The 13304-nt window shown below is 41.5% G+C and overlaps 1 protein-coding gene across 2 annotated transcripts in view; it reads right to left on the reverse strand.

Moving 5' to 3' along the window:
* Positions 1–152: 152 nt before the first annotated feature.
* agbl4 (AGBL carboxypeptidase 4) overlaps positions 153–13304 on the reverse strand; it is a 303990-nt gene continuing 290838 nt past the window's right edge. Inside the window, exons 11-13 of one of the 2 annotated variants that reach the window (XR_013935717.1) lie at positions 11575–13300; positions 863–956; positions 153–587 (exon numbers count right to left, since the gene is read on the reverse strand). Coding sequence is in view for 1 of the 2 variants with exons in the window: in XM_080473410.1 (XP_080329536.1) it covers positions 497–587; positions 863–956; positions 11575–11737 (348 nt within the window). In the remaining variant the exon portion in view is untranslated. The remainder of the gene's footprint in view (positions 588–862; positions 957–11574; positions 13301–13304) is intronic. The other variant, XM_080473410.1, reaches the window with a different exon arrangement.

The following is a 13304-nucleotide window of genomic DNA, read 5'->3' on the forward strand; positions in this document are numbered from 1 at the left end:
ACCCCTGAGTTGAAGTTTTCACATCTGCAGCTATAACTTAGGTAAACACGGTCAAACTATTCTTCATATATCGTTTTGCTTAAGCTTGTAAATGTAGGTTTGGTAATGTCTTCAGTTCGGTGATAAGAAGGCAATGAGAGCAACACCATGAATAAATGGTCAAGTGTTTAATGAAAAACTGACATGCTAATATTGTAACACTCTCTAATATGACAAAATCAGTGAGGAAGCACATGTTTTTTAATAAGAAGAAATGAGATGCCAAATGGATTTCTCAGATGGTGTTTACATGGAAAACCAGTTTGTGTTTTTGTTGCTTTCAATACTTTTGAATTGCCATGCAACAACCCGGGAGTGAAACTGCTGAGATTTCAGTCCAATGTTTCCAGTCTTCCCACTGTGACAAATGTGTGGTGGGGACAAACAGTCTCTTTGAGATTTGGAGCTTCTAAATGCAATAAGGTGTGAAGGATGGTCCTGCCACATGCTTTGCATGTTATCCAAGCTCTTGTTCTTTGTCCGCTGTGTCTTTACCAACACCGCCTCCCTTTCCGCTACCCTTGGCTGGTTGGGATGTCACCTCAGGACTGGAAAATAAAAAACATCATTATGATTGATTAATATGGTGGAACAAAGTTCAGAGAATAAAGTGAAACACACACGCACACACACACACACACACACACGCACACGCACACGCACGCACACACACACACACACACACACACACACACACACACACACACACACACACACACACACACACACACACACACACACACACACACACACACACACACACACATCAGAAGCAAATAAAGCAATAAAATGTTTATTTATCTTAAAGATATATTTTTTTCACCATTGAATGAGAGATGGTCTGTTGTCCTTGATGAGGTTGCTGAGTTTGTAGTAGTCCAAAAATGTTCGAGCCACATTCCTGCCCAGCTTCATGTCTGAGGACAGTGAGTTAAGGTTAAGTGTCTTTGGGTGAGCGTTGGAAAAATAAAGATTTCTGAAAATATTAGTGACAGAGTTAATGCAAAAAAGTGAACGTATATGATCCATTTCATAGTGACGGAATCATTTGCTAATTATGCAAACAGTTCTGTACTAAATTCACCAGACTTTTATTTGAAAAAAATACAGAATCTATTTCAAAGGGGAACAGACCACATGACCTGTTGAATGGAGGAGGAACAGCAGTTCACCAGTGCCAGTGAACTAGTACAGTCCAGTAACCAAACTGATGATGTGATCAGCCAAAGCTCACAAAATAATTGCATGTTTTCCTTCAGATGTTGTGGTTGGAGGCGGCACTGGATTGAAGAGGTGCGACATAACATTTTTAATTGAATTTATGCACATGAAACACATCAGAACAACAAGTCTGAGTAAAAAAAACATTAAAGTTGAATATCAAATGAGTTAAAAAGAAAAAATAGAAAGAAAATATTTAGTTAGGTGGAGTGGTTAACTGTAACAGACGTTTATAGTTATTTTGCTGCGTTGTGATTAGAAATAGCCTGATATGGTAAGAATTCACTGTAAACTGTTCATGAGTACTTCTCATCTTTTACCCATGTTTTGATTTAACCTTATTTTGGGGGGGGGGGGGGTATTATGGTTATACTGATCTCGAACAACCTGATGAAAACATTTCCAGAACATTTCCAGTTTGTTGTCCTGCTCACAGCAAGTTTTTTTAAAACAACGACGATGAACACCGCATTTGAATGTTGCGTTCAACCCATCCCATTTGCATTTGATTTTATTTGCACAATAATGTTTTAGAAAATTGCTCTATTCTCAACAACATTCCCAATGAGGTACAGTAAATTACTTGATTATAGCAAATCCACAAGTCACAACACACTTCAGTACCAAGCAAAACTAAATCAGCTCAATTTCACTCATCTCAGATATAAAATGTCGGTATGAATAAGAAAAAAGCAATTACTTATACAACAAGGCCTCATTTAAATTCTGAGATGAGTGCAGACATCAACCCCTACCCAATTGCCCCTTTGCAACATTAAGGGAAATATCAATAACAGCACTGCTTTTATAAAACAGCTGAGCATCTATGAGTGCTGTTGCTAAGTCTGTGCTCATTAGCGAGCAAGTCAAGTGGTGGTGTCCATCAGGTTCCCATAAAAAAGAAATACCAAAGCACTGATTTCCAACACTCGTCCCAATCTTCAAGAAGGAAGCTATAGTAAGTCCGGCTAAGTGAGAATGACGTCTCAAACTGAAGTAAATCTCCTTACTCAGGGGCGTGCCCTGAAAAAACACATCAGTATTGGCAGCTAATCCATCTGTCCAGCCATTCAGACATCTCGCCGTTCTTTTTCCATCATCGCCCATCCATACATAACGTTCATACCGGCTGTCCATATAGATCACAACTCAAAAAAGCAAATCCATAATGACTTTCCCTGTTTCTAGTAGCAATGAAGTTCAGCTACCTTCATTCGTCACCAGGCTGGAGCATGATTGAGCAACACAGAGACATAATCTGTCACTTTCCCTTGTCATTACCTTGTTTATACTCAGATATGACCTGTCATCTGCTCAAATATCTGCCACAGCTGCTGATTGAAACAACTGGCACAGGATTTAAAAAAAACAAAAAACAAAACAAAAAAACAAACACAATTGGTCATCTTTATTACCTCCAATTTCTTGGGATGATAAAGAATGACCCACGCTACATAAACTCTGGTTGCCATTACGGTGAAAAGTAATTGCCCGAAAGCTGTTAACTTGTGAACCATCCATCCGAGATTTTGAACACGCTGTCAGGGCATTCACTTTTGGCTTTGTAGTTTGCCATTTGTCACGCAACGTGCGTGTGCGCACGCACGCACACAGGTATATTCGTTACAAATGAGATCTGTGAATATTCAGGTAAGCTTGTCATAGCTTGTCTATATAAGTGTCTCCTTTGTCTTTGTGGCCTCTGATGGTGTTTGTCAGCGCAGGACAACAGGATTTCATTTTCCACCCAGTAAGCTGATGAAAACACCCCAGACCATGACTCCAGACTCTCAGATGCACAAATGAAGCTTTGCTCCCACCCTGCATGTGGATATCCTCTCCCTCTTAAGTACTGAGGATTTGGCTTTCTACTGTGTGGTGATGACAGGGTTAATGAGAAGAATTACTGGCTGTACTTTTTTCCACAAAATAAAGTAATTTCACCGTCCTTATAAGAATCATTCTTGACGGATGGATGCAACCATTTTTTTTTTTTTACTTTTGTTTTTTGGTTCAAGCACATTATTTATTCCAATTTTCTTTGGTCTATTGAAATATTCACTATATGGTTTGGGTTTGGTTTAGACTGCAATAATATCCTAATAGGAAATCAATCAACTTTTGGTTTTTACTTCAGCGTATGTGGGAAGGGGTTTAAGAAAAAAACATTTTCTTGGGTGTCAGATTCAGGTTGAGTCCAGTAGTTTCTCAAGACTGTGAAGCTGAGATAAGATTGGGACATACTGGTTTAGGTCTGAGAGGTGGTATTTGGTTTTGATGACCTTTGAAAATAGTTAATCGTTAAGTTTATCTTAATGGTGCATGTCATTGATATCTTGTAAGATTCAATGTTTAGCACATAGTTCTACTTCTTAGTGGAGATCAACAAGTTCAGGTAATTTCAAATATGTTGTATATTTTAAAATCAGTACAGTAGCTTGGGTTCATTGCTTTGATATTGGGAGGGTTTTGAACACCTTGTGGAATACTTCTTTGCGGAAGTTCAATTTGTCTAGTGAGTTTTTTGTGTGGAGAAACATAAGGTATGCTACTTTGGTATTGAATTCAGTTTTTTTGGTTGCTTAAAAGAGCAGAGTGAGTTCTGTTATGGCACATTTGTAATGGGCTTTGGTGCCTAAACAGAAAACAGTTTGACTTTGATTTAGGTCAGAGGTTAACCTTTCAGCTGGCAGTAATGTTACTGAAAGATTAATTTATGCTGAGCTCTGCACTTTTAAGGCTGAGAAACCAAGGCTTGTATCAAGTATCTTTTTTCTTTTTCTTGCCGAGATGCAACTTCGTTCTAGCAAAAGCAGTTTTAGACCTTGTTGGAAGTATTGAACAGTTTGTGCAGTTTCAATGAGGTGGTCCCGTCAAGAGAAACCTGATGTGAGTGGGGATAACAGCGATAGGGCTGCTTACTTTGACCGTGACAGCCTAAAACATCTTTGTCATTTTAGCCTTGATGACTCGCCTTGAGTGTGTTTGGTAGGTATGGATGAGCATAGGTGGTGTTATTGTGAAGAAGAAGGAAAGGAGGGTAGAATTATTAGGCCTGACCAATCTGGCAGGTGGGAAACATAGGTGGGATTGGGTTTATCTGCCTGCTCGACCTTCCTGACAGCCATTTCATGCAAGAACAGGAAGAGGGAAAAGAAAAGGACTATAACACCAAAAGAAAAGCTATATTGACTACATTTTGCTGTTAGGCTAATTTAAAAGGAGAAATGCAGAAATGATGTCGGGAATATAGATATAGATTTAAATTTATGTACTTCTGGTTCCCTCATCCTGACCTGAATGGGTTGTTCAGACAGAAATAGAGTTTGTCTTATCAGAGGCTTGGCAGTTCTTAAAGTTTTATCATCCAACATAAAATATGTCAGTAAATGCACCACTTGAGACTTTTAAAGATTTTATGTCTCTTTTAAAAGACAGCTGCTAACTGAAGCTGGACGAGGCAATAAAGCCTAGGATTGGTCCGTGTTCACATTGTGCTGAACACGGACTAATCTGGCCTTACAGCCTATTTACACTCAAACTATTCCAACTGAAACTGTCTACCATATTTCAACACATTACAGACAAAAATCTGTGCAGTGGTGACATTGTGGTAAGACGTGTTTCTGGCATAGCTCTCAATGCCATTGCTGTTGCATTAAATGATTAATGGACATCAAGTGATATAAACTCATAAATGTGCATAGTCAAGATGAAACACACACTCACATTTACATACAAGGATATATACAAAAGCACACAGCTTCTATGCGTCCTTGATGTCTTCACTTTGACCTCTGGAAAGTTTGGTGTTTTTCTTCAGTTCTCTTTCATCAGCAGAGCTCGATGCCAGTCCTGAGCTCTTTGGCCAGGCACGATCAGTGACAAAAATATCTCCCAGACCCCACCACGCGCAGATGGCCTCTCAGCTTGGCTTGTCACGACTCATCGTCTATTACAGAAGGTTATTTTGATGGACGGTAAGCTTCTGAAGGAGAATTTCCACCATGGGGTAAACAGTCGAAGATACAGAGGATGCCCTGACAACTGCCTGGCCTTTTGCTGGGGAAACCATGGAGTCCTGGAGGAGACTGGTGCAGCAGGAAGTGATGTGTGTGTGAGCCAGGGAACAGTCGGAGTGCTGAAGCTTGGATTAAAGTGGTGGGTGGTAATGAATATATGCAGAAAAGCAGCTTCAGCTACCTCAGTACACATCTGTTGAATTATGATGGAAACTAATATTGTTTATATCGTGTCATCAACTTGACTGGCTCCAGAAACATTACCATTTTTATTGTGTAATCATGATCAATCATTGCAGAGGTCATAGAGGGTTGTGTATGCAGCCTGTCAGCATCTTGGCTGCCTGTCATTGAGGTGTGTGATGTGTATTCTTTAACATCTCGGTACACATAATGCTCTTGTCTAATCAATAGCAGGTCACTGTCATGGCTCAAGGGCATGTCAGCCGAGACACTGATGAGATATGGGACACGTGAGACAAAAAGGTGTGTGTGTGTGGGTGTGTGTGTGTGTGTGTGTGTTTGGGGGGTGTTCATGACTTGTTTACTGCAGCTGTTTGCTGTCAGCGCTGCATTTAGTGTCTTTCACCACCAAGTCTCTGTTGACTGGTCCTTCCAGACAGACAAGGAAGGTGACAAACGGACAACAAGGCCCCAAGTGGTAAAAATGAACAAAGTGCACGGCAAATGCTGTCTAGATAGGACGGGAGTTAACAAGGAGACAAGCAAGGGGACATTCAAGTCATCAATACAGGCCAGTGACAGGTCCTGTCACTGCACTGACACGTAGGGAACTAATTAACAATGCTAATTAAGAGGCTAGTCAACAACAGCAATACAGAAAGGGACATTTTTGGCCCCAGTGGCAAATCAACAGAGTGAAAGACCTCACGTCCTGAAGCCCAGAGGGACGAACAGGAGCCGATTTAAATCCCAGACAGGGGGAACTCTCGCCGTCAAGGAGAACGAACTTTGAAAGTTTCATGGTAAAATGAAAAAGGTTCAGGTAAGGTTTCTTCCAAGTTTCACTCATTTTCTGGTTTGAAATAAATTGTTTCTCTGCTGTTGAAGGTTCAAGAAGGAAAGGCACTGTAAAATATAAAGCAAATATAAGTCTACACTAACACAAACTTGTGGTTTTTAGCTTACAGTCTGTCTTGATGAGCTTTCTTGTCGCTGTCGTTAATCCTTTATGTATGCTTTTTAAAGTCTGACAACTAAAGAAATAATAGATTCAAATGAAGTGAAAACAACAATAACTAGATGTGCAAACCTTCCAATACACACAATACATTGATAATCTACTGATTTTATGGCTTGTATAGAACATTCAAACAGCTCTCTCCTGCTCTTAAACTGAGTGCAGGATGGCCCAGATTGTCTCCCAATCACAAGGTTGTGGGTCTGCTTTGCCATCATTGCTTGTCTACATGTTGAAATGTCCTTTCGTAAGATCCAGACACTCATTGCTAGTAATGGAGATTGAGTGTCTTGAATGGCAGCATTGGTGTGTAAATGAATGAATGAGACTAACGATGAGACTGCTGAAGAAGAAAATATGCAAGATGCAATCACATCAGGAAAGTCCATGTCACCTTTTTTTTTTTTATGTCTTCAAGTCTGAAATTTCAGCTGACATTTCTCTGGCCTTTCACTTTTATTCTTCAGCTAACAAATTCACAAAATTTAGCCCCTGTTGTTGTTTACTACTATTACAGCTTTTAGTGGTTGCTTCTTAACTGACTCTCCAGCACTGCTGGACAGAACGTGAACATGAACCAGACATTGAACTTATTTTATCCATCCATCTTCTCCACCACCTGTCCTGTTCAGGGTCACGGGGCGCTGGAGCCAATCCCAGTTTACTAATGGCGAGAGCAGGATAATCCCGGGACAAGACACAGGGCAAACATAGACAACCAAACAAACTTACATTCACACATAGCGGCAATTTTAGTGCCACCAACTAACCTCACATGTGTGTGGGAGGAAACCCAGGCACACACAGGGAGAACATTCAAACTCCACACAATGAACCCATGACCTTCTCTATGAGGTGAAGAGCGCTAACCACTGTGCCACCGAGTAGCCCCTTTGAACTTTTTTTTAATCTTACAACATTTCAACTTACTTCACTACTTAGTTTTCACTGCTTCTGCTCCTGTTTAAATTCAAATGTCTGAACGCCACTCCTCCTGCTGCGGTAACAATTTACATTTTCCTCACTTCCCGCACAAAGATTTCCAAACTTTTTCAAACCTTCTGTGAACATCAGCCTTATCAGCATACACAAGAAGCATGAAAACACAGCTGCAGGTGTGTGTTTGTGCATTCTTGTGAATACTCATGTGAGGACATCTGCTCATCTAAGCATGGCAACAATATTTGTGCAATCATCTGTGTGTAACTGTGTCTCTGTGTGCGCTTGCTTGCTTGCATATGCGAGCACCTATCCATTTGTGCATGTCTGTGATACAATGTGCATGATGTGTGGTAGTGAAGCATATTTGCCTCTAAGCTAAATCATTTGCATACTTGTCACAGTCTGTCCACTGGGTGTCAGGTGCACTGATGCAAACTGTGTTCGAGCAGCGGCTCTGCTATTCATGGTATCCCACTGTTATACTGAGAGGTGTGTGGTGACTGTTGTTAATCTGACAGACATCAATCCTCCTTGAAAAGAATGAGGAGTGTCTATTATCCTGTGTGAACGTGTGCACGTTCAGCATTTGTCCTGGTCATAGCTGTCAGCCCAGGTTGTTGATGCATGCTGCAGCATTTGCTAATGTCACAGAATCTTGCTAAATCACCCAATAACAATGTGGCCGATTAGAAGGTATTTATCTGTTTGTGATTTTAGGGACACCCTCCCACCCCCCACTGATGGCAATGAGCAAATTTGCCAGAATTAAACAGTGTCCAGTGAACATTTGCATGTCGCTACTATGGTAGAAGAAGGAACACTCAAAACAGAAAAACAAGAACATCTCCTTCAAAGACAGAGTCTATCCTGAATAGTTTTAACGAACACACACACACACACACACACACACACACACACACACACACACACACACACACACACACACACACACACACACACACACACACACACACACACACACACACACACACACACACACACACACACACACACACACACACACACACACACACACACACACACACACACACACACACACACACACACATGCACGTCCTCTCTCGCCCTCCAGGGACATTTCATTCATTTCCCTGGCCTAGTCGAAACCTAGCAATAGCTGACCCTTTTATTAACCTTAATCCAACTGCAACCTTAGCATTTTGTTAAAACAAGTTCACCTAAACGTAATAACTTGATAAGAATAGACAAATACAATGATTTTTCGGATGTTGACCTGATTTTTGTCCCAACAAGAGCAACAGTTTTCCTTCGAGTGTGAAAACAAATTTATTTCTGCAACGGTAATAAATTCCCATGCACACACACACAATCACACACAGATGCATGATATATGCCAGCACACATACATGCAGATGCAAGCATGCACGCCAACGCACACGCACTCAAAACATTAAGCTGTGTTTTGAACAAAATCCCAGATTCTTTCAACCTTGATTCATTTGAATTTCCAGTCCAAATTTCATAGTCTGGATCTGTGTGTGTGTGTGTGTGTGTGTGTGTGGGTGTGTGTGTGTGTGTGTGTGTGTGTGTTGCTTGGATCTAGCAGGTTCATGTCAGATCACTATGGGTACATGTTTTCATGGAGTCCAATTACATGAAAAACCCTGAAAATGCCCATTAAAGGCCCCTCTGTAAACGCAATACAGGAAGGTGGGGTGGCAAATGAGACTGAAATTTACTTTGATAGAAATTAAAGTAGTCTGAGAGGATAAAAGGAACACACCAATGCACGCACTCAGGCACACACACACACACACACACACACACACACACACACACACACACACACACACACACACACACACACACACACACACACACACACACACACACAGGTGCTGAATGATTAGAGGACAAAGAGAAGGCAGAAACACAATAGAGGTTGTCCCTGCTGTTTCAGAGAAGACGATTCTCAGCTTGACTAGATGATATAATGAGCTGTTATGTTCTCTGTGATGAGATGAGAGGAAAGGACGGTGTAAAGGAGAGGTGGACATGAGAGGAGAGGAGGAATAAAAAAAAAACCAACAACAAATGAAGACACTTGCACACACATTGAATTACACTTTTTTTCTGAGCACCTTCAAACTGTGACAAAAGTCTTGGTAGTGAAACGTGAAGATTTCAATTTTGTTGGCAGTATGTCACAGCAGTGAGGAGGTGAGTCATTACAGATGAAAGGGTAAGGGCGATATTTTCAGAGGGTGGTAGAAGTTAGAGGCCCAGGTTATTATTTATTGGTGATCTATTAGTTTGGTGGACAGTGTGTGCGTGTGTGTGTGTGCGTGTGTGTGTGTGTGTGTGTGTGTGTGTGTGTGTATGTGTGTGTGTGTGTCAGGTGAGAAAAGTGGAAGGGAGTGGGTGGTGGTGGTGTTGGGGCAGATGCTAAAGGTCTCTGTTGATGATTTGCACGCTCCATCGAGCTGACTGCTGGGGCGTATAAAGTGACATGGTCTGTTCCTTCAACCTGCCTGACCCCAATCTCCACTCTACACCGGGTCCCTGTGCTGCACACCCACCCTGTGGAGCTCCAGCTCCTCTGACCCCTCCCTCCTTATGACGCAGCACTCATACGCACTCCTGGAAAACAAATAAGAACACCTTTAAACAGACCCAAGGTGTGTCATTATTTGACCTTCAGAGGATGTTTTCACAGAACACGGGCAATAATTTGATTTTCTCTTGTCTTATCCTACTCCAAACCCAGTGTCACCGCCTCAAGTGAACTCACTCAAGGGGGGTGGAACTCAGTGGAATTTGTTATACACTGTTTGTTTAGAATAAAGCACCTGCCTCTATAATGTAATGTCATTTGTGAGTGCACTTGGTTCACTGTGTGTATGTGCATGCCTGCCCTTGCATTTAGGCATTGCGATGCAATGCAATAACTCTGCAATGCTTCTCTGAGAAGCACTAAAGTAATCAGATTGAAGAAAATAAACATGAGGAGTAGTATGTGGGTTACGAAGAGCACCATTTTCATTCAGTCTTTTGTTTTTAGCGTTATTCACTGTATGCTTGTCTGAACTATTTTAAAATATTATCATAAAAATATCCAGTAATGTGTGTAGATTGGATCATTCATGTATTCATGAATCATGCAGACCTTGTTTCACCAATGGCGAAGGCAGATTTTGCCAGCTACTGTCACTAGAGGGCACTAGGGTTTCGTCTATTTCCACCTACCCTTCCACCTGCAGAGTATCTGTGTGAGAGCACATAGTTTTCATATGTAGGGTCCTTATCATTCTCTCAAAATCTCTCTTTCTCCCTCTTCTCACTCACTTTATCGGTAAGATCAGACCGCCATTGGCCAGCTCTCAGGAGCTCTTCAGACCTGAGAAGGTCAGACGAAGGAAAACTTCCTCCTCCCCCGCCTCCATTAAGGCACCTGTGACCTTCGAGTTTGTATGTGTGCACTACCATGCATGTGTGTGTGTGTGTGTGTGTGTGTATGTATGTGTGTGTGTGTGTGTGTATGTGTATGTGTGTGTGCAGTTGAAGCTTTGATTGCGATAAACAATGGAACAAACAAGATCCCTGTCAACTACTATCATGCAAGCGCACACACACACACACACACACACACACACACACACACACACACACACACACACACACACACACACACACACACACACACACACACACACACACACACACACACACACACACACACACACACACACACACACACACACACACACACACACACAGCTCTACATATGCCAACACAAGCCTCTTTCTCCTCTCTCTTTTGTAAATGAAATCAATAGATGCAGCTATCACATCGCTATTCTGTCACTGCACATCTGTCGCAACATGAGGCAACAAAAGAGCAACATGTTTTCCTAGTGAGTACACATGACCTGACACACACGCACGCACGCACGCACGCACATGAAACCACAAGCATTAAAATAATAACTCCAGTGAATACATCAGTTGGCTTGATTTCAGTAGGAGATTGTTGCTGCAGGAACAGTGTGTTTGTCTATTTGTTTGACAAGAAGAGAGGAGAAATTAAAAGACAACATCACTGAAGCTTTCAACACTTTGAACCATATCTTTCCTTTCCACACGGCGATTGCACACAGTGAAGGATACAGGTCTCCTCAGAGTAGGGCACGGGAGCGGTGCTGCCAGCTGTCATGTAGCTGTAGAAAGACACCTCCAGAGTGTAGCAGTAGGATGTATCATCAAGGAGACCACCAAGGAAACGTCGACCAGTGCCGGCCTTTACTACGTCACGGTTAAAGGAAGTGTTGGACTGAACAAACACAGAAAAACATTTACAATTGAGACACATTAGTTTAGAAGTGTGAGCTTAAGTTCTTGTGTATGCAAATATAAAACATTTGAAATCACAAGATGCTTGTGTCAGTAGATGATTCGGCCCAACTAAAGTATAAACCTAAACACCAACGGACAGCCTGACTTACTGTTGAGCTAATCACATCACATGAAGTCTCTCAATGTAAATGGGAGATTTCTAACAATGCATTATTGCCAAATGCCAAATACTAAATCCAGCATAGGTCTAAATAAGGCCAATATAGTATATGTAATATCAATACTGAAATGGAAATTCAACATTTTGGACAAAGTGAAGCTGAAACTATGTTTAAAAAAAAAAAAAAGAAACAAGCTGAGCAACAAACATATGAGTATTTTATTGTTTGGCGTCGAGTAGAAATAAACAGATGTTTTCTCACAAGTTTTCTCAATCAGCGATCAATAAACGCTCATAACATGTCTTCATTATGATCACAGATTATTTACGCTGCCCTTGAATATGATGAAAGTCTGGTCTTTAAAGTTTGAGGAAGAAGTTGGAGTATTTCAGTTACAGGAAGCTACTCAGCCCAATTAAATGAAGCTATAACAATTTCTGTTGACCTTTCTCTGAAATGACGAGTAAAAGATAAACTCTCAATTGTGAGAGGATACAAGATCATTGAAATACCATGCTGACGTTTTTGTTTAATCAAGCCCAGCACTGTGGTGGAGTGGTTAGAGAGCTGTCACTACATTGGAAATGTGAGCTGATGGGCCTTTCTCTGTGGAGGTTGCATATTCTCCCTGCACCTATAACAGTTCTACAGGTAATATGGGTTCACAATCCAAAGACGAGCCTGCAGGTTCATTGGCAACTGGAAATAGTTCACAGTTATGAATTTCAATTCATCAATCTTCCATAATGGCTTTATTTAGGCTGCATTTGTTGGGGGCCTATCACAGCTAACAAAGGCCAAAAGGCCAGTGGACAGCTGACAATCTCACACTAAGGGGCAATCTGGAGTTATCATGTAGCCTGATACACAAGTCATTGCAATGTGGAGAGAAGCCCAAATCTCTGGACAAACCTTGGCAGGTCCAGGGAGGCAAAAATCCCTATTGATTCTAATTGACTGTAGGTTGTGAATTTGTCTGTACATCACTGCCTCTTTGTAAACAATGTGACTGAGTGCTGAAGTTTGTTTGTCTATTAAACATCAACCTGGTTTCTCACCCAGAAACTTGCACAATGCAGCTTTCTAACAAGTTCAGGCAATGTTATTAGAAAGACAAGCTGTAAATGGCCGGAGCAGAAAAAAGCCATCTATTTTAGGTTTTAGTGTGTCAGCTGTACTACACAAATATGATGCTGTCTTGGGAGGAGTGTGGACAAAGTTTCCATTCACTGTCACTCCACTCTGCTGCAGTGAGAGTTGCCTTGCGAAAATGCAGACTTGGTGGCCACCAGTGGGACTTTGCCAAGATTGTGTTGTGCTGCTGCTGCTGCTGCTGCTGCTGCTGCTGCTGCTGCTGCTGCACTGGGCTTTAGGTAGTGCTGA

Source organism: Lipophrys pholis, assembly GCF_963383615.2.
Source record: "Lipophrys pholis genome assembly, chromosome: 10".
Classification (NCBI taxonomy): domain Eukaryota; kingdom Metazoa; phylum Chordata; class Actinopteri; order Blenniiformes; family Blenniidae; genus Lipophrys; species Lipophrys pholis.